This window comes from Balaenoptera borealis, assembly GCF_965194805.1.
Source record: "Balaenoptera borealis genome assembly, chromosome: 19".
In the NCBI taxonomy this organism is placed as follows: domain Eukaryota; kingdom Metazoa; phylum Chordata; class Mammalia; order Artiodactyla; family Balaenopteridae; genus Balaenoptera; species Balaenoptera borealis.
The window spans coordinates 17641063-17665989 of NC_138878.1; the positions used below are offsets into that span (position 1 = coordinate 17641063).

The 24927-nt window shown below is 49.0% G+C and overlaps 1 protein-coding gene across 3 annotated transcripts in view; it reads right to left on the reverse strand.

Annotated features, from left to right (window-relative positions):
- The window catches only part of DUS2 (dihydrouridine synthase 2), a 45331-nt gene that overhangs the window by 780 nt on the left and 19624 nt on the right, over positions 1-24927 (reverse strand). For 2 of the 3 annotated variants that reach the window (XM_082369912.1, XM_082369914.1), the window contains 13 exons: positions 23105-23150; positions 19367-19458; positions 18511-18554; positions 17278-17338; positions 14027-14074; positions 10199-10285; positions 9972-10042; positions 7886-7972; positions 6375-6543; positions 3806-3927; positions 2379-2528; positions 1145-1232; positions 2-75 (listed from right to left, as the gene is read on the reverse strand). In XM_082369912.1, coding sequence (XP_082226038.1) covers positions 2-75; positions 1145-1232; positions 2379-2528; positions 3806-3927; positions 6375-6543; positions 7886-7972; positions 9972-10042; positions 10199-10285; positions 14027-14074; positions 17278-17338; positions 18511-18554; positions 19367-19458; positions 23105-23150 — 1139 coding nt within the window. The remainder of the gene's footprint in view (position 1; positions 76-1144; positions 1233-2378; positions 2529-3805; positions 3928-6374; positions 6544-7885; positions 7973-9971; positions 10043-10198; positions 10286-14026; positions 14075-17277; positions 17339-18510; positions 18555-19366; positions 19459-23104; positions 23151-24927) is intronic. The other variant, XM_082369913.1, reaches the window with a different exon arrangement.

Genomic DNA, 24927 nt, shown 5'->3' on the forward strand with positions numbered 1-24927 from the left:
CCACAAGGTGGACTGGTACTTTTGTTCGGCAACAGTGACAACAGAACAGAAGAGGCGATCCAGGGGCCGTTGAACCTGGTACAGAGAGAGCAAAGGAAACAGGGATGGCTGCATGAGAGCAAGAGGGCCAAGCCCTGGAGGGAAGTCCTTCCCACCTAAATCAAATGAAGGCTACCTGTATCACATGCTCCTCCCCAGCAGAAGTGCCTAGTGCATCTTCCAGGGAAGAAAGGTAGATACACAAACAGTCAGTGACATCCCAGTGTGTCAGGAGTTCTGTCATGGACCTAAGCAAAGGTCCGTCAGAGCCCTTAGCTGCATGTGACTATGGAGCTTCCTCCTACTGACATCTGGGTGGGCCAGGTCCCCCAAAATGAGAAGGAGTTCAACAGATGGCAAAGCGGTGAGAGGGGACAAGGACTGGGGCAAAGAAGGTACACCTGGCAGAGCGACCAGGTGATGTGGCGGACAGAGAGCTGAGTGGATGTGACCTGAAGCAGAAAGACACATGGGGATCTCGTGCTCTGTGCTGAGGTAGTAGGGCTTGATCCCAAAGGCACTGAGGAGCTGATGAGGACGCGAGCAAGGGGGACAGAATCAAATTCGTTTTGGAAAAGTCACTCTGGCAGAAGGGAACACAAGGCCCAGAAGATACAAGCTTGGAGGTCAGAAGGCCAGTCCAAAAGAGACAGAGCAACCTAAACAGGCCATGGGGACCAAAGAAAGTGAAGCAAGGCTGTCCCAAAGTTTCCCCTGAGGGGCCCCAGACATGGGGCCCAATTCTGTGCCCCACTGGCTGAGGCCTGGTCCAAAAACATGTCAGTCTAACTTTTAGGTCTGAGCGTCCTTCCTAAGCCAATTGGCCCTCTCCAGAGAAGTCTCTCCTGCCTAAGCAATGCCACTGGAGGGGACTGGCGGAAGCAGCCTCTTACTCAGGCCTCTAGTTCAGTTTTATGAAAGTGGCCAGAACTAGACAACAGGTCCACTGTCAAAGGGAAGGAGCTAGAAGGCAAAGAAGGCAAAGCCAGGCTCCAGCCAAGCAGTGTGGAGTGCAGGTACGAGCTGTGGGTGGACTCGGGGTGGCGGCATGAGCCATGGGAGTGCTGTGGGCTGGATGCAGGGCAGGCCACAGGCAGGAACTCACCGTTTCATACACAGGCTGTGCCAACTTCTCCCTCCGGCTCCACTCCAGCAGGCACATCTTGGGGGTGATCTGGGGTGAGTATGCTCTCCTGGGGAAGGAGGGAAAGGTGTCAGGGCCCACCTACCATGAGCACTCCATTCCTCAGCAGCGGCCCTACTCAGTTCCTGGTAGGAGCTGCAGGAACTGGGACAGCAAACTGCTGCCTTAGGACTCCTGCACCTATTCCCTTGAGCTCCCATTTCTGTCCCACCAGTGGCTTGGGGCCTGAGTTCTACCTAAAGGGAAGATGGGCTTCAGTTGCTTGGGGAATTGGAATGGGAAGTGAACTCCAGCACTCTGAGCTCCAGCCTGGAAAAGAGCCTTCAACAGCCAAGAAGGAAGGTACAATTTGCCTCTCAAGACAATATCAGGAGGGAGTGGGTGGGAGTGGGGACACAGGTGGCCATACAGTGGTCTCAGGATCTAGCTCAGGGCCCACCCTGATTATGTCCACCAAGTGTCAGGATGATCCGCTGCTGCCTTGGGCACAGTGGACTCCAGTTTCAGAGTCAGGCGGTAACAGGGTGGGAAGCGCGATGTTCCAGCTTCCCACCAGGAGCTCTCCCTGGATATGACTGCCCAACAGCTGTGCCTACATCCCTCCTCCCAAGACTTTGCCAGACAAGACTGACTCCTGGTCTGGGCCTGGGGATCCCAGAAAGGTTCAGATTCCAGATCACAGAGACAAGGATGAGGGCCCCATTCAAAGCTGAGTCACAGTCTGAGGCAATAATTGGCCTGAGGCTATTTCTGCCTAGAGAGGGCACCACAGGGCTAGCGAGGGGCAGTGAGGGTAGGCTGTTTAGCCAGATGAGGGTTTAGGTCCTGCTGCTCTTCTGGAGCTCCCTGCAGGCAGCTAATTCCTGAGGGCCAAGGAGAAAACACAGACTTCGAGGAACAGAGGGGACAAGTCTCCCCAGCCTGAGTTGTGGGAAGGGGTGGGTCAGGAAAAAGGTATAGTTTAGTCACCCTTGGGACAGCATGCACAACCCTGACAGCACTGCCTGGGCTTTCAGCGACTGTCTTCTCCAAAGTGCCTTCTTTGGGTTGCTGAAAACTGAGAACAATCATCCAAACCAAGGAGATCTGTGGTCCCTAAGCTTGGCATTAACCATGGACGGCAGCCAGTTTGCTGGCCCAGTCAGACCTGAGGACACTGGCCCTGGCCCAAGCTGAGGCCAAGCTGGAGACCTACCGGTCAAACTTGACAGCCATCTTAATGATACCAGAGGTGTCTTCAGCTGGCTCCTCCACCTCCTCTGGGCTCCTGGCCAAGAGTTTGGCCCGCCGGGCGTCCAGCTCTCGTGTGGTTTCCTCATAGAAGGCACCAAGGCCAAAGGCCTCACTATGAAGGGACAAGCAGAGTAGGGGAAGCCCCTTAGTGGAGCCAGCATTCAGGAAACTACTGCAGGAGCCCAGGGCCCCACCACTGAGAAATGCCCCCCACATATACCCAAACACCACCAGGGCCTAGCCATCAGAAGGTGCTTTCTACACACCCCTGTGATCAGCCTGAACTGACAGATGGAGAATGAATGCAGGTCCCTGAGCGTGAGCACTGGAGGGCAGGCTGGGCTGGGTGGAATAGATTCCAAAGGTCACCTGCAGCCTCTCTTCTGAGGAGGAACACACAGGCAGGTGTCCCTAGCCAGCAGTGAGTGAGTTGAGCTATGCTGACCAAGCGCTGGGGATATGCACAGCCTTGTCCTCATGCAGGCCCGTGGGAGGAAGACACGAAGGCCTGACCACTGACTGGTTCCCCACTTCCCGCCCCAACCACACACAGGCCAAGCCTAAACTGAGGTACCACGCAGAGCTACAGAGTGATACTCTTGAGAGTTGTCCTCTTGAGCTCACAAGATACTTGGGTCCAGCTGGTTAAGCTACATGGGCTAGGGACAGAATGAATACCACAAGCCCAGGGAGAGGAGGAAGGTTCTGGCAAGGCTCTTCCCTCTAGGAAGCATCTTAAGGGCTGGAGGACATTCATGAAGATGGCTGCCTGAGGGCAAGCCTAGTCCAGAAAGGCTTCTCTGGAGGAAGGAGAGTATAGACAGCTAATGTGCGGGGGAGACAGCATTCAGGCAGGAGACCCCGTACAAGCACAGGCAGACAGGGAGCTGTGGGAACAGGCACTAGACCAGGTTGTGAGGGGCCCCAAATGTCAACCACCTGAGCTGTCGCTCTACCAGATCTAGAGGATCAAGGGGTGGCCTCTCAGACTGCAAAGTGATGGGGTGTGGGTGCCGGCTCAGGCCAGGGGCTCCATTCTACAACCCCAACTCTCCTAACCATTGGATCTTGGTGGCCTGGCATGTGACAGATCTGTTACCAGGAAAGCCCCTTCCTCCCCAGGGATTCCTGAGCCCAGCCCTCACCTTCTTCCATCCTACTGGTGCCCTAGTTCCGGAAACTCTGCTGCTGAGATCAGTCCAGGGATGGAAAGTTCTAAAGATCTGAAAGCACCCCCTTCTGTCAGGCAAAGCTGTAACACCTCCCCACTCTGGCACATCCACCTCCAGAAGCTGTGTCCTGGGTCCCCTGGTAGAGTCAGCTTAGGGCTCAGGGTCAAGTCTGGGTAATGTCTGCAAGGACAGATGAACAGCCCATTGCCCCTCTCACCAAATTTCCTGGGAAGACTGGGCGGCATGGAGCAACCTCCCCTGGGGCGACTCCAGCTGTTCTCGTAGCATCTGGCACAAGCAGTACTTGGTGTTGGTGTAGTGGTTGTCATACTGCACAGCCTGAGAGAAGAACTGCCATGAGCCCCCTTGCTGCCCAGGCAGGCTCTCAGGCCTGAGCTCTGCTCTGATGGCAGGAAAAGGGGCTCCAAGGGGGCATCAGAGGGGCTTGCAGCCGAGGCAGTGTGACCCCATAAAAGAGCCCTCTCGATCTTGGCCATCTACTCCTCTAGTTAGTGGCACAATGCTTGAGGGTCACAGCTGAGGCCCACAGTCAGGAGCACACTCTACTGGACAGCCTGACTAAGGTCCAGATGTGCAGGGAGCTCCTCCTGCATCGGCTACCACAGAGGACCTGTTGCCAAGCATCTTCCAAGGCAGGGAGGGGGGAACAGCCAAGTTCTGGTGTGGCAGGACCAGCCCCAGGACAGGGGTGAGATTCTTCTACTCCTTATAACCATAGTGAGTGCCTGCCCCTCCCACATCTTAAACAGCCTGTCTCCAATTTCTCCCAGCATGGGAAAAGTCCAGCACCATTGACCAAGCATGTTCGCACGTGTTACTTGTCACTTCATTGAGCTAAACAAGTAGTTACCACTACCCAGACTGGGAAATGCAGGCTCAGGGAGGCCAGACAACTGCCCAGGGATACCCAGTGGAAGTCGGCCTGGCTGGGGCAGGCAGGAGAGCAGTGGGTAAAGGGTGCCCCAGCCCCCCAGAACCCTCTCCCCCTCTTGCCCCCTATCAAATCTTCTAATACCTCCAGCAAGGCCTATGTCTTCAGTGCCTTGGAGGTGCCACCACATGCTCAGGACAAAGCAGGGATACGTGGGTAAGCCACGGCCGGCAGCAAGGCCTTGATTCAGCTTGTTTGGGACAGAAGGCACCTGGCTGGACCAGAAGCAGCCCTGCATATGCTTGAAAGCCACTCCCTTTCTCTGGCCCAACACACCCTCTTGAGGAGTTGCCAAGGGACAGGCTGAGAAGGAAGGATAACATCACCTTTCAGCCAGTGAGCAAGCTTGGCACTACTGAACGTGCCTTCCCTGCTACAGACCTGCCAGCCGGCCGACCTAGACCGAGCTGAGTCCCCCTTGCCTCTGGTTGACCCAGGCCATTGGAGAGCCAGCCTGCCCAACAGGACACCCAGAACCAAGGGGATGAAGGCTGCAGCATCAAGCAGAAGAGGCTCTAGAACAGAGGCTGCCCAGCTCTGGGCACAGGCCTCAGGGCCTCCTACCACCCCCAGTTTGCACAGCCCTGGGGACACCCACATGTCATGGCAGCCACAACTGCCCATGGCAGCCTGAGGATCTGAGAAGCTCCTGACACCCCAGGTGGGTAGGAGCTCCAGGACTGAAGAGGAGGGTGAAAGTCTGCTCAGGGTGAGGGCTGCACTCTCTGCTCAGGCCCAACTCACTGAGAAATTTGAGGACCACTCACCGTCTTTGCCAACAGATATGCACAGCTGGTCAGAGTCTCACAGGGTGCCAGGGCAGTGCCAAGGAAATAGTGCAGGTGCCAAAAAACTCCTTTACAGGGAAATGCCCGGGCACTACCATCAAACCCCGGGTGAGAAGAAAAAGCTATTCCCTGAGGAGAGGGTTAAAGTTAGGCTATTTCCTAAGTCAGAGGCTAAAGCATTCTGGGAATTAGCAAGAGAAGACGTTTAGAAGTGACTATGACTGACGACCAGTTGACACGTCTTTACGGAGAGAATCTGTCCTCACAACAGCTACAATGGCTCCTCCTGGCTGTGGCTCCTCTGGTGCCAACCCACTGGCATGAGTGACACAGACACCACTGTCATTGTGCACGCGTGTGTATGTGTAGGGGGGCAGGGGGTGACAGAGACTAAGAGAAAGATATCATGTGTTTGGGGCCCCAACTGCATCCTGGATCCAGAAGCCCTTGCTATGATCCTCACGCCTTGAAAGCTTTAGAAGGAGGCAATGGTAGGGCCATGCCTCCCCAGCACCCTGCTCTTCACATTGCAGCCAGGGAGACCCAATGCTATGCTACACTAAAAAGAAAAGGAGAGGGACTTCCCTGGTGGCGCAGTGGTTAAGAATCCGCCTGCCAATGCAGGGGACACGGGTTCGAGCCCTGGTCCGGGAAGATCCCACATGCCACGGAGCAACTAAGACCGTGCGCCACAACTACTGAGCCTGCGCTCTAGAGCCCGCGAGCCACAACTACTGAGCCCGTGTGCCACAACTACTGAAGCCCGCGCGCCTAGAGCCCATGCTCTGCAACAAGAGAGGCCACCGCAATGAGAAGCCCACGCACCGCAACGAAGAGTAGCCCCCGCTCGCCGCAACTAGAGGAAGCCCGCGCACAGCAACGAAGACCCAATGCAGCCAAAAATATATAAATGAATAAATAATAAATTTTTAAAAAGAGAAAAGAAAAGGAGAGCTGCTGGGGGCTGGGGTCTCACCCAAAGCACTTTCTGCAGGAATGTGGCAGACAGTGAGAAATGTTTGTTTTGAAAAAGTGCATAGACATACGTATCTGATGTACTTCTGCATGACCTCCTCCAAGGGTCGTGGACCCTCCTTGAGGAAGATGGATGGGTTCCACATGGCCGCTCGGGCCACCATCACTGAAGAGGCTGCCGTGGCTTGTCGAAAGTCCTGTATATCCAAATATCCTTGGATGTGGTCGTGAGATCCTCCACTGAAAAGCAACAGTGGGGTGAGGGGTATCCCCATCCTTGTATAAGCAATTTCAGAAAAAGGCAACTCCTAAATCTGCCACTTATTCAGTGTGTGGCTTTGGCCAAGTCCTTCAGCTACGAGAGCTTCGGGACACTGGAGATTATAATACACACCCCACTGTGGGGTCAGGAGCACCAAGTGAGATAACAAAATAAAGCAGTCCAAACTGTGCCTGGCACTTAAGAGGTACTCCGGAGCGTTTACCTTCCTTCCCCCTCATTCCGAACAGTGGCTAAAGCCAGCCCACATCCGAAGGATGGGGTCTGTACGTGGATACAGGGATCACAGGAAAACCCCCAGGCTGGGGCACCTATATGCCCACTGACGGCTCGGTCAAAACCCTAGAGAGGGAACAGACGCAGTGGTGGTCATGAGAGGAAGGAAGGAGGCCCGGTTTGGTTGCAATTTCCCTTTCAGCCACCCTGCGGCCCCTTGGAAACTGCTCTTTGTCTGTTCCATTAGGAGCCAGGCAGCAGCCTCAGCCCAGAGACAGCACTGTGTGTGAGGATGGGGGTGGGGGAACCCCCCTCAGGTGGCAACAGCAGCAACAGGGTCCAGGGTCTCGAGTAGCCCTACCCTCTCTCCAAGCCACCCTTAACACTCCTTGGCCTGGGGACCACCCCACCCTTAGCTCCCCCGTCCCTCCCTCCAGTCAGGCATGCCTTTTGTCAGGGTTTTAGGGCTTCAGAACTTCTCTGTTCCCAACCTGCCATCAGGCAGGTACAGGGTTGAGCTGGACTCCCGACTGGCCCACACAAGCCAGCTCCCCAGTGGCAACAGGACACTGCTGTCTTACTGCTAAGCCTTTGGGCTGGTCATCGGTACCTCACACCTGCCAGTCTAGGTTCTGGTCCTGTCACTGTCCAGGATCTGGGCTCATCTGGGCTTTGGTCTGTGACCTGCCTCATGCTCCTGAGCCATGGCTCTCTGTGCTCTGGCTTGAGATGCCTCACCCTACACCCTACACACCTACCTCTGGGTGTGATGTCACCTTCCCCTGGGCCTGTTTCAGCAGCCACTCTCTTGCTCTCCCTGAACACTCCCACCTCAACCCGTGCATAGGAATGTCCTGGGCCCCTGTCTACTGCATACCTACATCGGCCACTCAACAGAGGCCAAGGGACACAATGGGCCCTTCTCAGCCTCACTGCCAAGTTCATTTTTGTCACACCCACCCTTTTTTTCTTTTCTCTTACAGTCATTTTTTGATGCTATCGCATTCCGTTTTCTGTTTGTCAGTTCAAATCACTTCTGAGTGAAGTGAGGCATAAAAAAATAAACGAGGAAGAAGGGAGGCTTACTTGGCTATGACAGGAATGGAGAGGGTTTCGGCGATGGCTTTGATGGCTTCACAGCTGACAGGGTGCTGAGGTCGCTCCTCCCGCTTCCTTGGAGATAAAGAGATGGGGCTGGGGGCTGAGTGCCAAAGGTCACGTCACACTTAGCACCGGGTTATGTCAGCCAAATCCTACTGTCCTCCTTGCTGAACCTCAGGAAGGCCATGCGGCCAGCAGGGACAGGGCTCTGGGCTACAGGGGACGGCTCTCCCTGACCTCTGTTGTGCCAGACAGGGGCAACACAGGTCCATGCTGAGAAGGCAAGTCCAGCTCTCAAAGGTCTGCATGTGAGGCATGGCTGCAGGAAGCCGATGTGGGTGGTCACACTGCCACTCCCCAGCTTCCCCTCGCCTCTGCCAGAAAGAGATGAGGGACGGTGCCTTAAGAATGCTACCCTTACTGTCCCGGTCTTGCCCTCCCAGAGGGACTGGGAACAGCTGCTGCCACTCAGACTGGCCACTCCCACACAGCTGCGTGTGCTGAGGCCAAGTTGGGCAGCTGATCCTGGGGAGAGGCACCTGGCACAGGGTAGGCCCGGCAACCAGAGCAGGCCACAGACCATGGCTGTCACAAAGAGCCGCAGGGGAGGCAAGACCACAACCCAGGGCCCCTGCATCCAAGGTCAACTGCAAGGAGCTCTTGTGTATGAGTGAGTGAGTCTTCGGGATGCTAAGGTAAGCCCTAACTTGAGCTGTGCACAGGGACAAGCCAGAGAGGTGGTCGACCAGAAAGCCCTTGCCCAGGTCCTATCTGCATGTGTCCCTCTGCTATACTCCTCAACAAAAGTGTCAGGGGCCACAGGGCCTTAGAAAGCCCTATCAACCCAGCCTCCACCTCCACCTCCCTGCACCCCCAGCAGCCCAATTCTAGCCCATCCTTAACAGCTTTGATGGCCTGAAAGTCCCTCTTTAAACTCGCCCAAATCTGTCTTCCTAGTGTTTCCAACTACTGGGAAAAAGGAATAGCTTTATTTATTCAGAGAACACTCTATGCCAGGCACTATGCCAAGGCTGTATATTCATAATCTCATGAAAGCCTCGTGACAACCCTATCAAGCAGAAATTATCTTAATTTCCAAATGAGGACTGTGGTGCTCGGGGAGGTTAAACGACTTGTCCAAGGATACACAGCCAACAAGCAGCAGACCTGGAATTTGAACCCAGACCTGGGATTTGAAACCAGGCAGTCTGAGCCCAGAGCCTGCTGCCTCCAGGGGGGGGCCTGTGTGTACACGTGTGTGGCCTTTCACCACCCCCTGCTGGCTTCAACACACACAGCTCTGCTTTTCTGGTTTTATGTGTTGGAGTTCTGGGTTCCCTTCTCTGAAAATGCTGTAACAGGTACAACCAGCAAAAAATGCACTGTTCCTACAAGACGCCTGAACTCAAAAGGAACACCACTCAAAAGAGAGGTCACCCTGGCCAAAGTCTGCTGACCTGGGATTCTGTACAAAAGTATATCCTGGACACGGGGAGCGAGTTCGACTGGGAAACCAAGGGTAGCCTTCAGCAATACCTCAGCTCTCAGTAGACAGCAGATTCAAGGACTGTTTAAAGTAGTCACTGTGACAGCTGGCAGTCCAACAGGGGCAGACAAAAGAGGCAGTGCCTTTAAAAGAAGAGCAATCTGCCTGGGGTCGTTCAAGGGAGGAGCTATTGCTGAATGTAGTGTAAAGAAAATGAGATTCAGAGTCAGAGTTCTAATTCCACCACTTCCTGGCTACGTGATATAATTTTGAGCAAATCACTCATTCTCTACCATTTACATGTCTTGAGGGTAGGGGTGTTTCTTCTTCCCATTGGTCTCTCTGTATCTCTAAAGCTTGGTGTAGTGCCTACCACCAGTAGATGCTCAATGAATGAAACAAAGAAAAATGCAACCCCCATAAAGAGTTTGACTGCCCTCTGAACTTAGGAGATGTCAATGAGCTAAGCAGAGCTAGGCTGTGTATGTAGAAGAGAAGCTGGTAGTCACCTGGGGTCTGGTGAAGAATCATTAAGATGGCTAGGGACCTCCCTGCAAGTCAGTCACTAGAAAGGCAACCACTCACCTCCCATGAACCGCGATGGCTGCAATGCCGGTCCTCTCTATTCGCTTAACAAGGCTCAGGGTATCTTCCAGCTGAGGGAAAGGACCACACAGGGTGTTTACTGAAGCCACAGAGGGAGCAGCTGCCAGCTCCTAAAGTGGGCTCAGCTCTACCCCCTCCTCCAAACCTAATTCAGCCCCTCAAGAATCATTCACACCCCCAAATCAGCATCCCCAGAGAAAATGGACCTTCAGATGTAAGATCTTTACCGATGGCAGGATGCGAATCTTGCAGGTCACAGGTCTCTGTGTCCCTTTAACAAGAGTGCTGAGGATCTGCAGCGGGGAGAATACAAGAGCATCTGCCTCTTCTGGAACAAACACCACAACTGCTTGTACTAATGAATTCTGCTCCAGACCTGTGCGGCCCAGTGGCGTGGACATGTTTATGTCCATGTACATGTCCATGTGAATGCGCCTGTTGCACGCATATACATGGAAGCTCCATGAGGGAAGGAGTTCAGCTTTTTCTCTGCTAGAGCCCCAGCACCAGCAGCCCCTTGCCTGGTACATAGCAGTATACATATATTTGGTAAATGAATGAATGAGTGAGTGAATGAATGCATGAATGGATCTGCATGCATGCTTGTACAGAACACAGTGATCCTTTGCCAGGGCAAACATCAGAATCACCTGGAGCGCCTAAGAAATACAGAATCTTAGATTCCACCTCATCTTTCCTGAATGAGTCTCTAGGGACAGGGCTTAGGAATATGTGATTTCAAAAGACTCTGCCCAACACATTCCCTCCTCAAAATGATTCTGAGGCCTAACCCTGGTTGAGAACACATGGCTCACAGCTCCATTCCTGATTGAAGGCATGTTTCCTGAGTGCTGTTCCAGGATCTGCCAAGTGAGTGAGCAGGAAAGTTTGAGCAGGTCCTGGGCCCTGTCCTCAGGTACCCCCTCTCTTTAGGGGAGTCAGATATACAGGAATGAAACTGGCAAAGGAAAAGACAACATAGTCAACATATTTAAAAGTGTTTATTTTGCATAGTAATTGCAAAGGACTCCAAATAAAGATCAAGAAAGTCACACAGGAAAGTGTCAGGGAAGTAGCAAGTCCAGACAAAGAGTCAGAGATCAAGAAAGGTGTAGATGACACCGCATGTCTGTGACCTTGCTATCTTTATCTTCTTCCCTCATCAAAAATTTTGGGCGAGGCAAGCTAGGGGGAAGGTGATGCCAAGAGCCCTCTTCCAAGAAACTGGATCCCTGTCCAGCAGAGCGGAGGGGACATCCAGGCAGCAGCTGCCAGTCTGGTTCTAGACAGGTGGGGGCAGCAGAGACAAGAATCAGTGAAGGAGGCCTTTCTCTCAGGGACAGGCTAAGGCAGGCCCCTCCAGGAGACATTAGACCAAGAGCCTGGGCTGACAGAACAGATCATGGGCAAGACAGGGCCTACTGGCCCAGGCACAACTGCCAGAGACTGACAGGAAGGAACAGTCCCCAGGTGCTGCCCCAGGAGGCTGACTGGGCCTGAGGTCCTAGGGTGACTCTGGCAGGGCTTAAAGGGGCACCTACCCTTTAAGGGAGGAAGAGGGAATGCCAGATCCATCAAGATACACAATAAAAATTCTCACTCCAGTCCTGTCCTTCAAGCTGACAATACAATCTCTGGAGGGTTCCTTTGCAAGTGCTGACTCAGAATCCTCTGATGTCTGGTGATTTAAGCAACATCAGCTGGTTTGACCCAGTTCTCTGTTTTGCAGAACTTCCTCTTGGGGTATTTTATCCAAGCAACTCTAAGCACCTTCTTCAGTTCATCTTCTGTTCATTTCACGTGCATGTTCAGGACCAGGAAGGAAATTAGTAACGAAAAGTCCTAGCCCTTTGCAAGAGTCACACTGAGAGGAAAGGGCAAATAGAGTCTGTCTTTTGGTCAGACTCTAGCAGAACCTCTCCTGGACCCAACTCTCCCAGATCCAAGCCACACCCCATGTCTCTGTGGCGTGAAAAGTCTGTGGGGGAAAAGGACCTGAGACGGGCTGGTATCTGGGCACATCTACCCACGGGCAGGCACGTCTCCCCAGATCCACTGGCTGACTCAGGAAAAGCAGACTTTGGCTCCCCTGGTTGTTGGGGAGGGGGCAGGGAGGAGGATGGGAAAGCACAGGCCTGGGAATCAGTGAGAACTGAGCTCAAGTCCTGGCCCTGCTGATTGTTAGCCATGGCCCAAGTGCAGTGCACACAAGGGGATGCCCTGAGCAGCCGGGGGCCCAGGGAATCTGGGGCAGGGGTCAGAGAGAGGCTATTACTGATAAAGAGTCTTAAACTGGGTACACCAGAGTCACCTGGGAAGCTTTTTCAAAAGACTGATACCCCCTCCCTGCCTTTCAAAAGACTGATACCCCCTCCCTGCCTCTGTCTACCCCAAGAGTATGCAGAATTCTCAATAGATAGCATCCTTTTTAAAAAATTATTATTGTGGTAAAACATATATACATACAATTGTCTGTCTTAACCATTTCTAAGTGTATAATTTAGTGGCATTAGCTCAAGATATCGTACAACCATCACCACTATCTATTTCCAAAAATTTTCATCACCCCCAAACAAGCAGTCTTATTTTGAAAAAATCTCTAAGGTGGTCCTGAGATGCTCCCACAGATGGAACCATGGACCTAAAACACCAAGCCTGGAAGGACATACAAAGCTCTCATCCAGCTCACCCAGTTTGCCAGCACAATTTGAGCCTGAATCTAATCCATCGCACTCTTCCTGAGTCTCATTTGGCTTTACTGTAGAAGCCTGCAACCTCTCTTTCACGAGGCAAAACCTGTCCACTAGCCCGACCTGGCTCAACCGACCACCCTGCCAACCAGAGAATTAACGAAATGAACTGAGCTTCTGAGGGGGGGTGTTAAGTCTGCTGCCTCATGTGTGAAATGTGCCCAAAGAAGGGCAGTGGCGAGGACAGAGCCAACAGCATGGGCGGGAGAAGCCAGGAGGCCAGAGGATAACAGAAATGCCTGTATGTATGTGCTGTGAAGCAAACCACCCGCTACTGAGGCCCCTTCCCTAAGTGTGGAATCCACAGTTGTCCACATCTACTCCAGCCTGCATAGAGGTGTCTGACTGGAGGTCATTATCTGTGCCTGTCCACACACGGGAAAAATGAGGAGGCACCTAGCCCATAAACACACAAATTTTCCTAGATCCCAGACACAGTGGGGCTGGAAGAATAACAGGGTTGAGCTGCTGACACAGCAGTGGCAGCTCTTAATGGTGGTGCCTTATCCCAAGTTGCTCTAGCCTATGGGAGGCACTAGGAGGCTTAAAGCCCAGAGGTGGAAGTGGGGATGGAGAATGAAAAGGAAATCAAAGGAGCTAAGGGGAGCAGCAAGGAAAAAGCTGGTGAACTGCGAGAGGAAAGTAAAAGGTGCATGTGGTATGGCAGAAAATGTCACTCCACATGTACTGGCAGCTCACAACACTGGTGGCAAACATCAACCTGACCCTAAGGCCTCATAAACCTGGCCACCAGAATCACCAAGGGAAGGAGATCAGAGGAGACTAACTTCAGCTTACCTTGTATGGCCTTGGCCTGGCCTGGCCTGCTCTCATACTGATGGTGGACTCCATCAGTGTGCAGGGCACCCACTGATGCTCTCATCAAGCCCCCGGGGAGAGGGCAATCCCCTACATCCTGACACACACAGCCACTGAGCCTGCCCACTACCCACAGGTAGCCTGGCATATGCTCTCATGATCTTCTCAGAAGGGAGAGAGGCAATACAGAGGCGGCTCTAAATGAGTCCTCAGGACCCCTGGCTCTCTCCTGACATGTCCCTAGCCCTGGGCTTTTAAGGAACTCCAAGGCTACTGCAGGCTGGCTCAGGGGTTTCTGAACCTGGCTATATGTCAAAATCACTGGAAAGCCTTTGAAAAACTTTCCAGACCCCAGGTGGAGTGACTGATTCTCTAAATCTGGGCGAAGGGTAGGGGAGGTGTTCCAGGCAACTCTAGTTCATAGGCATGTTTAAGGACCTCTGCTTTCACTCATGCAGGACTTACCTTCTCAATCTTGTCAGGATCTGATAGCAGGGCAGCTCCCATTCCTCCCTAAGGAAAAGCACACAGAGGGGCTCTTACTGGAGGAGGGTGGCTCCTCCCTGTGGTATGGCAACCTGGCAGTACCCCAGCACTTGCCTCCAAGGAACCAAGGTCCACTGGCAATCGCCTGTGCCCAAAACATCAGGGATCAGCTTGATGACTTCTAAAAGCCAGCACTCTGATCCCCTTAGCAAGACCCACAGATCTATCTAGAAGTGGGTTCTAAAAAATCATTTTTCAGGACTGCCCATTTCCTACCCAGGGTCTCAGTGCCTTAATAAACTAAACCCCACCATCTGCCAAGCCCTTAAAAAAACAATGGGTCATTCTTCCTTTGAAATGAGATCAAATGCAACTTCTTCCTATCCTACCGTCACTTGCTTGGATACCACCTCTGCCAGCAAAGCCACTCAGAGGCACACAACCTCCAAACCTTGTCCAGGCCCTGATCCCCTGCCAGCAACAATGGCCAGCCCAGTCCTGAGCACCCAGACCAATGTCAAACTCTAACAAAAGCCCTAGCTAATGGAATCAACAACCCCTGGAGTCACTTAAATCTCAGCATTAACACCAGGGGCTGTCTCTTGACGGTGTGATTACTGGTGATTTTATTGTTCTTTTTTGTACTTTTCTATATTATCCAAGTCCTGGGCAATGGTATGAATTACTTTAATAAGTGGAGGAGGGGAGAATGTTAAAAATCTGAACCCATTAAGAGTGAGGTGAAGGGGAGAAAAACAAATCCAATAAATATATGCTGTCAAGTATATAGACTACGTACTAATGAATGCTCAAGGAATGTGCTCAGAAGGTTTAAATTCAGTTATTACAGTTTAATTTCATGTTTAAGAACTACACATTAGAACCAGAGAGAACCAGCGCAGACTGAGCCTGCATTTCAGAGGAGAACTAAAAGAACAGAGCTACTAGCCCTGGACTACCTCCAGATACAAACCTTACAGGCCTTCAGGAAGCCCTGGCCACTCACCCTGACTCCGTCTGTCCTTCACCTCACACACGATCCGGCCCTTCCTTGTTGAATCACAGGATCTAAAATCCACTCTCACTGCCCCTTCGACAACAATGGCTTTTCCAATTGGTATTTCCTTCCTTCCTCCCTTTCTATTTAACTTCTTAACTTGCTTTTTAGAATAGGCAACATATTAAAAATCTTAAAGGTTCAAAAGGATAAAGAGTAAGAATTCTCCCTCCTTAGAAGGAGGGAAAACTATTCAATTAATTTTTTTAACATGACTTCAGTTTTTGAACCATGAGAAGAGAGCAGATGTTCAGCTGGCATGTACTGGTACAGCACACATATCTGTTCTGACTGGTCAGTGCCAGTGCTGTGACTGCTGTTAATTATTTTGAAGCGCACCCCTGCAAGGGGAATTTATTCCCTATGCAAAACCAAGTAAAAGCTTAGTTTCCTTCCCCAGGGGAAACCAGTGTCACCAGTTTCTTGTGTGTCTTTCCAAATATATTGTATAAAAAGAAAAGTAAATATATATTTTCATTCCCCATCCCCCACATATAAATGGTGATACACCCTATACAATTCTGCTCCCTGCTTTTTTCACTCCACAATCTCAGGGAGAGTATTCCAACAATTTCAACTCCAACTCTGCTCCGTACATAACTCAGGCACACAAAGGAGTAATTAGAAGGTAGCAAAACAGAGCCTGATGTTTTCAACTCCTCATAGACAATTTCAAACCTCCACGATTCCTTGAAGCAGCTGTCCACAAGGCCCTCTGGATTTCAAGCATCCAAAGGGCCTTTCCCTCAGGCAGTCTTCAGCCTCCTGGCCTAAATCAAAGGTCTCCAGGCCAAGTTAACTCCTGAGAGCAGAGTGGCTAACTCTGGGCAGTGGGCTATGGGGACATCTGTTATGTCTACACTGCAGACCCTCGCACCCTGTGATAAGGTTCCCAGGGGCGGCCCTGCAGGAATCCCTCTGGTGCCTCACACTCAGCCAACCCCAAGCTGTCCTTGTTATCCGTTCCAAACATCCTCTTCCTCCAGCAGTCCTGATGACGCTGAAGACCTACCGTCTTCCTGGCTGCCAGTCTTTCCTCCCTCTACCCCCACCACTCACCCTGCCTCCCACTCCCAGTCCAATCATTTGCCAGCCAAGTGCTATCAAATTCTGCTCCAATTTGGCTTCTCTTGTGTCCATCCCTGGTCTCTCCTGTGGACCCAAAACACTCGTCTCCGATATCTGTATCCTGACCTCTGGCCTCTTTCCACTTGAATCCACTAGACACATGGCTTCCAGATTAGTATTTCTATTTATAGAATATATTTGGAAAGACACACAAGAAACTAGTAACACTGGTTTCCCCTGGGGAAGAAACTAAGTTTCTGATCACAAGCCTTCTCTGTTCAAAAAAGATCAGATGTATCTAAAATCAAAGTTCAGCTAATCTGGTCCCAACCAAGATTTTCAATCCTGTGTTCCTCTGCTTCCTCTTCACTACCCACTTCCCAACCCTCTGGTCAAATCAAGGTTCCCTGCCTCTACTTCACATTGGCCTCTGGGTCCCTGCTTGTGCCACTCCCTCTGCCTGCAGAGTCCCAAACCTCCTCATCAAGGACTACATTTCCCCACAGGATCCTGAGTTTAAGGGCTGCCCTTCTGCTGCTTTCTCTGAGCTTCCATAGCAGTCCTGTCTGGTCTATTCTGATATGACAGTGGGGACACATGTATTGCATCCTCTATTTTTATTCATGAAAAAACAAAGCCCTGTTCACTTTATTCTTTCTTTTAACATTTACATCATTTGTTTTATTACTTGGGCACGAGTGCTGTGTGTGTCTGTGTGTGTGTGTGTGTGTGTATTTATTTATGTATATATGTATATGTTTGTGTGCACATTTAAAATTTTTCCTGAACCATTTGAGGGTAATTACATATATCATAGCCCTTGACTCCTAAATATTTCAGTGTGTATTTTCTAAGAATACGGATATTCTTACATAACCACAGAAGTTATCAACTTCATATATTTTCACTGATACAGTATTTTTAGCTAATCTACCATGGTCTATATTACAATTTTGCCAGTTGATCTAATAATATCCTTTTGAGCATTTTGCCCATTAGTACAGGATCTAGTCCAGAGTCAGGTACTGTACTTAGTCATCACCTCTTGTCAGTCTCCTTTAATCTGCACCCTGTATTTGTGAAGAGTATAATGAAATCAGTTTACCTTGGTGGAATACTCTTTAGGACAGCCCATGTTGACGTCGATACCAGCCACATCATTTTCTCTGGAAAAACATGAAGGAGGAAAGGTAATAAATATTCAACTTGAGGGTAGGACATAAAGTCAAAGGTATGCGTCCGTGCTCATGGAATTCTTAATGTTCCCTGGCCCTCTAAAACACACCAACCCTCAGAGACAGAAGCTGAAAAATCCTGTCTCTAAAATGTGCAACTGCCTCTCCTCCTGGGCAGAGCTCTAGAGGAATAACATAACGTGCTCACACATGTAGGAAGGGCTAGTTGTAGAGGATTTTGCTAGTTCTGAGCTGTATCAGATAACTCGAATATCAAATGACAGCCACACTGCACTCCATCCCAGAGTTCCAGTTCTAACTGGGTGGTGAAAGCCATAATGCACAAAAGTGACATAAGCACAAGAGCCCTTTCCCAGAGCACTGGTTCTGGAGGAAGTGGAGGACTGTCTTTGCGTGCTAGGCTGCACAGCTGGCTTCCTCTAAACAAGTCTCAGATGTAGAAAGGACCCTTTCCTCATCATCTGCTACACACACAGTTACCAGTCTGTGACCAGCAGCAACTACTGCCCGAGTTCCTTCTCACCCTTGTTGTAATTAATAACAATAGCTAACAACTTACTAAACACTCACTACGTGCCACATACTGCAAAGACATTTACATGCATCATTTCATTTACCCTTCCCTATAACGCCAGAGGGAGGTGGTACTATTGGTATCATTTTATACATGAGGAAGCTAAGTTTTCAGTGAGGTTAAGTAACTTACCTAAGGTCACACAGTCAGCAGGTAGCAAAGCCAGAATTCCAACCCAGGTCTAAGTCTAAAGCCCCTCTCCTTAACCACATTACTCTCCTGCCTTCATTAATTTAGGAAACAGTAAGTCTTACCTACACTTCATGAGATTTAAAACCTCAGAGTTCACAGTCATGAGAGTATCTGCAAAGGAAACCTCACAAATAAACACTAAAAAATAGGCTCCCACCCAGAGGTTCTCTGGGGTCCAGACACAGTGCGTTCACATGAGTCCCAGGGCAGCCCTTGGACGCAACAAATAGAGAAGGGAACCTGAGCCTTTTAACCTGGAAACAGAAAGTAGTGGACTAGGAAGCAGGAGGGTGGTCACCTCCAAAGTCCCCAGGAACAGTAAGACCTCACAGCCCACAAGAGCGGCAAAGACAGTACCAAACAGGGAAGAACTTACACAAGCCTGGCCACAGCAAGAGCTCGCTCTGCATCTGAAGTCCCCTGGGAACACAAGAGGCTATATCAACCACTGCCCTGATACAGGTCCATATGCATAGACAAACACGCTCAGGCACACCATGCACACACACAGACACACACACACATCAGCAAGGGGAGTCCAGCTGGCATTCTCTCAAACAGCTAGCCCACGGGACTAGCTCACTGTTGGAGGCCAAAAGTGGACCTGGAAGGCTGAGAAAATGTCATCAATGCTGTGAATACTTCCAAACATACAAAAAAGTTGGAAAAATTTTATAGTGAACATTCATATACCCACCACTTAGATTCTACAATTAACATTTTGCTATATTTGCTTTATCATAAGGCTACTCATTGTTATCAATTTTTTACAAACCTAAACATCATTCAGGAAGTATTTCTGAAAAAATACCGAGAAATGCCCAAAGCGAGAGAAGAGAACTAGAGAATCACTACAATCCTAACACAAATCTTAACTACTCTTCAAGAAACTTAATTTCTTTTTATGGGAAATATATACAGATTACACAAAACAAAGACCATGATCTGAACAACCAATGCTAGGGAATAAAAATATATGTCATGCCAAATAGCCAATCCCTACAATGAAGGAAATTAAATTTGAGACTGGAGGCACGTAACAGACTGCTAATAGCTTGATCTCCATAAACCATCTCCAACAGTGTAATTGCTCATGAGCAGATCTCTGAAAACCGTTTAAAGCAGGGCCTTCAGGAAGACTGAAGACCACTGTGCAATGGAGCCCAGGCAGGTAACACTGGCCCGGCACAAGGCACGAGACGGGAAATTCGCTCTGTCCCGGGATATGGTACCATCTGGAAGACGACCCTGCTCTGCTCTCTTTCGCAGGTGCGGAAGACTACTCGGTCGTCGGGAGCGACAAAGTCGACTGTGCTGAGCACCTCTGCAAGAAAAGAAAAACATACAGGGCCACTCAGTGAAGAAGCAGGTTCAACCTCGCCTAACCCCTGGAAGAAAACACAACAAAAGTATCACCTTGAAGGGAAAAATGGGATGCTAGAAGTACACTATACTTGAAAGAAATCAGGGTATACGTGGGAGACTTCTGAGGTGCTGATGATGGTCTATTCCCTGACCTAAGGATGGTGAGTTACATGGTCCCTCGCTTTACAGTTATTTACTAAACCGTGTGCTTGTGTTTTATGCACTTTCTCTGCATGGTGTTTACATTTTGCACTTTTTTTTTTTGAGAAAAAGATTTTTTAATGAATTATTCATTGCTTTGGGTTCCTTCTTTCTGCAATGTTTACTTTATTATGGAACCCTCAAAATAACACAAGATACAATATATTGTGAATATCTTTCTCATATATAATTGGGTTTTTTCCCACGTTTCCTTCAGTCTATAAACCCAGAAATGACCTTTTTTAGAAGAAATTTTTCTGCTCAGCTAGAAGTGACCTCATGAATCTTTGGAATCATCTGTACTTTACATTTCTTTAAAAAACTTTTATTGGAGTATAGTTGGTTTACAATGTTGTTAGTTTCTGCTGTACAGCAAAGTAAATCAGTTATACATATACATATATCCACTCTTTTTTTAGATTCTTTTCCCATATAGGTCACTACAGAGTACTGAGTAGTTTCCTGTGCTATACAGTAGGTCCTTATTAGTTATCTATTGTATATACAGTAGTGTGTCTACGTCAATTCCAATCTCCCAATTTATCCCTCCCCCACCCCTTTCCCCCCTGGTAACCATAAGTCTGTTTTCTACATCTGTGACTCTATTTCTGTTTGGTAAATAAGTTCATTTGTATCATTTTTTTAGATTCCACATATAAGTGATACCATATGATATCATATAAGTGATAACATATGATATTTGTCTTTCTCTGTCTGACTTACTTCACTTAGTATGATAATCTCTTGGCCCACCCATGTTGCTGCAAATGACATTTTGCAATATTTTTAACGTTGAAAAAAAAGATGTACAAAGATAAGAGGAACCTTATCTTTGCTTCAGATTTTGCCCAAATTTTCCCAGAAGATGTCACTCTGAAGTTCAGCAAAGTTGCTGTTCTTAATTACTTATCTATCATGTGCTAGGTACTGTGAGTGGAGATTTACCATATTACAGTCAATCCTCATTATTTGCAGTTGTGTATTTGCAAATTTGCCTGCTTGCTAAATTTATTTGTAACCCCCAAATCAACACTTGTGGTGTTTTCGTGGTCATTCACAGACTGCAAAAAATTTCTGTCACCAATGCACACATTCCCAGCTGATGTCAAACAAGGCAACATTCTGCCTTCTTGTTTCAGCTCTCATCCTGCAAACAAGTGTCTTTATGGTGGTATATTTAATGCCACTTTTTTTTTTTTTTGCATTTTTGTGCTTTTTGTTGGTGATCTCAATGTTTAAAATGGCCCCAATCATACTGCTGAAGTGCTATCTAGTGTTCCTAAGCATAAGAAAGCTGTGGTGTGCCTTATGGAGAAAATAAATGTGTTAGACAAGCTTTATTCAGGCATGAAATCATAATGCTGTTGACTGTGAGTTCGATGTTAATGAATTAACAGTATATGTTAAATAATGTGTCTTTAAACAGAAAGACACATAAAACAAGGTTATATATTGATCTGAACTACATAATGAATGAGCGTGACCAGAGGCTTACAGGAACCTAACTCTGTATTTCCCCTAGGAGCAATGGTTCTGTATTCGCTAATTTGGTGATCTTAGCAACTTTATAGAACATAACTATTGCAAACAATAAGAATCTCTCATGCTCTTCATAATGAAGTTCTACAATAGGTACTAACATTATTAGCTTTCAAAGATGACTACCACATGGAAGGGTCCAATGTGGCAGATGGGAGAATATGCCTATCTCAAAGGCTATTCTGAGAAATAAATGGGATCTTTAATGCACGTAAAGCACTTCCATAAAGGGAAGCTGTTATTATCATCCCAGCAACAAACAGATTAGATGGTTAAAAAGGTGGGGTAAAGGCAGTGACATGTTGGGAGAGGTAATCGAAGTGATCACCAACAGCAGAGACTTCTCATGACTGGCAGTAAGCAGTCTGAGAGAAGAACGACAAAAACTTAGTGTGTTTATACTATGCTTTTCTGTTTAACATCAAAATACTGAAACCCCTGTTAAAGCACTGGCGAAATCAATTCTGACACAGTCATCTATAGGTATTGACATGGGAAAATGTCCTAATAGAAAAGTAAGTGGCAGGGACTTCCAGGGCAGTCCAATGGTTGGGACTCTGCGCTTCCACTGCAGGGGGCATGGGTTCAATCCCTGGTCGGGGAACTAGGATCCCGTGTACCACGCAGTGTGGCCAAAAAAAAAGAAAAGAAAAGTAAGTGGCAAAACGTGTATCATGATCCCAAGTGTGTGTGTGTATAGGGGAGAGAGTATATATAAACATGTCATATTTTTATACACACACTTTACGAAATGTGTAAAAAGTACGTGTTAATTCTCCTTGTGATTACTCTTCAAGTATGGGATTATGGGGGATTTTCATTTTTTAGGTTATATACATCTATAACATTGAATTTTTCATAACACAAAGAAAATATAAATCTAAAACAATTAAAATTGTTTGACAAAAATTGACAAAAGTTCTAGTGAACTTATATTAAGATTTCACAAGCATGTATACTTTTCAAAAACCTCAAACAATACTACAACTCTCATCAAAGCAGAATCAGCCTCATCAATAAAGTATAAGCAAAACCACAACTCAGCACAACCACTTCCATTTGCAAAGGTCTTACATGTCCCTTATCTTATTTGATCCTCACTCCAACCCTGTAATTTAAGTAAAGCAGGGATTATGATTTTCCTTTTACAGCTAAAGAAACTGAGGCAGAGAGGTCAAGTGACTTGCCCAAGGTCACAGTTAGTGAGTGGCAGAGCCAGGATCAGTGCCGAAGCCATCCTGACCCCAAAGGTCCCTCCTGTACTATGAAACCTGGTGATTTATATGCCAGCAAGCCTGTGGGTAGAAGGCATTCTCAGCCTGTTTCACATCTGGCTATTTGTCATGGTCTCTGGAGAGCAGTGACTATTCTCAAGAGAGCATGTGGGGACTTCCCTGGTGGCGCAGTGGTTAAGAATCCGCCTGCCAATGCAGGGGACATGGGTTCGCGCCCTGGTCCGGGAAGATCCCACATGCTGCAGAGCAACTAAGCCCGTGTGCCACAACTACTGAGCCCACGTGCTGCAACTACTGAAGCTGGTGCGCCTAGAGCCTGTGCTCTGCAACAAGAGAAGCCACTGCAATGAGAAGCCTGCACGCTGCAACAAAGAGTAGCCCCCACTTGCTGCAACTAGAGAAAGCCCACGCGCAGCAATGAAGACCCAATGCAGACAAAAATTAATTAATTAATTTTTTAAAAATTGGCTTATAATCAATGTATCTTTAAAAAAAAGAGAGCATGTGATCCACAAAATTACACAGGCAAGGAGCACCCTGGAGGACACTGATACCCAGGCAAGGTCAGTGGTAGCACAGTTTGGGCATGACCGGGCATACGCACAATCCTGGGACCACAGCTGCACTCACCATTAACAACTCTCTTGCACTGAAGCATCTTGAGGTCAATCAGCTCCTGCAGAGGAATCAGAGGGCACATGTCAGTCCTGGACACATAGGTCCTGGACATAGTGGGGAAGCCCTTCATCACACACCTGGTGGGGGCCGCTTGGCCTGTCACCCTACTACCAACATCAAATCATGGCTTTGGGGACACATAGTGCTGTCCTCCCCAACCAAGCATGGCAAGCAGGGGCCTAAGTGAGCTCCCCTCCATCAGCTGCTCTTCCCAGGGACCTTGCAGAGTCTCGGGCCTAGAAGGGTTGAGCCACTCAGGGAATCAGAGATCAGACAATAGCCTAGGATGTGGACACCTGGACTTTTCTCACCTACTAGTCTCAGCTCCAGTCCATCCCCTCAAAGAACCTCCCACCTCATCCATATGCAAACGGCAAGGTGAAGGGCTCCCAGGAAACGTCCAAGGACAAAAGTGGGGCCAGTGAACAGAAGCACAGGGAGGAAGATTTGAGATTGACACAGGAAAGAAAAGTCTAAAAGCCCTATTCAACCTGGGTCACACTCTGTGGAAATGAAAGGGGTGAGCTCCTCAGCTCTGGAGGTATTCAAAGACTAAGGAAAGAAAGGAAAAAGGGAGTTCTTCAAAACCAGGATCATAAAAAACGAAAGGAAATTCAAGTCTCCTAAAGGGTTGACATTCTCTACCTCTTGGTGGGAGACAAGGCTGCTCTGCTTTGTTCAGTGATCATTTCAATAGATGTGAAAGACAGACCTGAAGAGCCAGGAACCTGTCACACTGCCCAGAAGCTCCTGCCCAGGGGTTCTGGGAGAGCAGAAGAAGATAGAAAGAAACTCTCAGCCCTGGAACTCATCCCCATACTGACTCCCTATAAGCCTCAGCAAGTCACAACCCCAGCCGGGTGAGCACAATGGCCTTTGCTCCCTCATGGGAGCATTTAGGGCTAAAGTGGCCAAAGGTGTCCTATGGCATCCATGGGGCTCCCCCCAGCATATCCACCATCCAGGTTAATACATGCTTTATGGGACTTCCCTGGTGGCGCAGTGGTTAAGACTCCAAGCTCCCAATGCAGGGGGCCTGGCAAGCCACAACTAAGGAGCCCGCCTGCCACAACTAAGACCTGGCGCGACCAAATAAATAAATAAATAATATATATTTTTAAAAAGAATTTAAAAAAAAACATGCTCTAGGTGTTTCTGTGGCTATTCTCTCTATGCTGCATCCAGGTCATCAAGTATCTGATGCTCACCAGACCCGACCACACTAATCACCACCACCAAGCAGTATGGATGCACGGTTGGCATCCAAGCCCCAAGAATCAGTGTGGTGTCCCAAGCGACGGACAGACCCCAACACAGAGCCCCTGTAGGCAGTGATCCTGGTTGCAGGGGCAGGCAAGAAGGCAGGTGGACAAGTGGGCAGCACTGAGTGGCCTGTGCTTATAAAAAGAAGGCTTGCAGCCAGGCTGAGCTTCGGCTAAGAACAAGCAGGGGAAAGTGAGGCAAAACCTTGCTGGGCCCCCACTCCTGCCAGCAGTAACTTGTCCTCCTCGGGATTCCTCAAACCCCCTGCCCAGTCTACCTTCACAGCCTGACCACTTCCTCTTTGTATGCTAGTTACAGATGCACCTGTCGTACCTTTACCATTAGACAACAAACGCCCTGAGGAAGGTTCTCGGTTCACACAAAGGTGGGCTTTGAGGACGCTGACCAGGTCCTCCTCAGGGCCCCAAGAGGAGGAGTTGAGGCAAAATGGCCCTTGAATGGTCTTATTTTCTTTTCTGTCTCCCCACTACACCGAAAGAGCTTTTGGGACC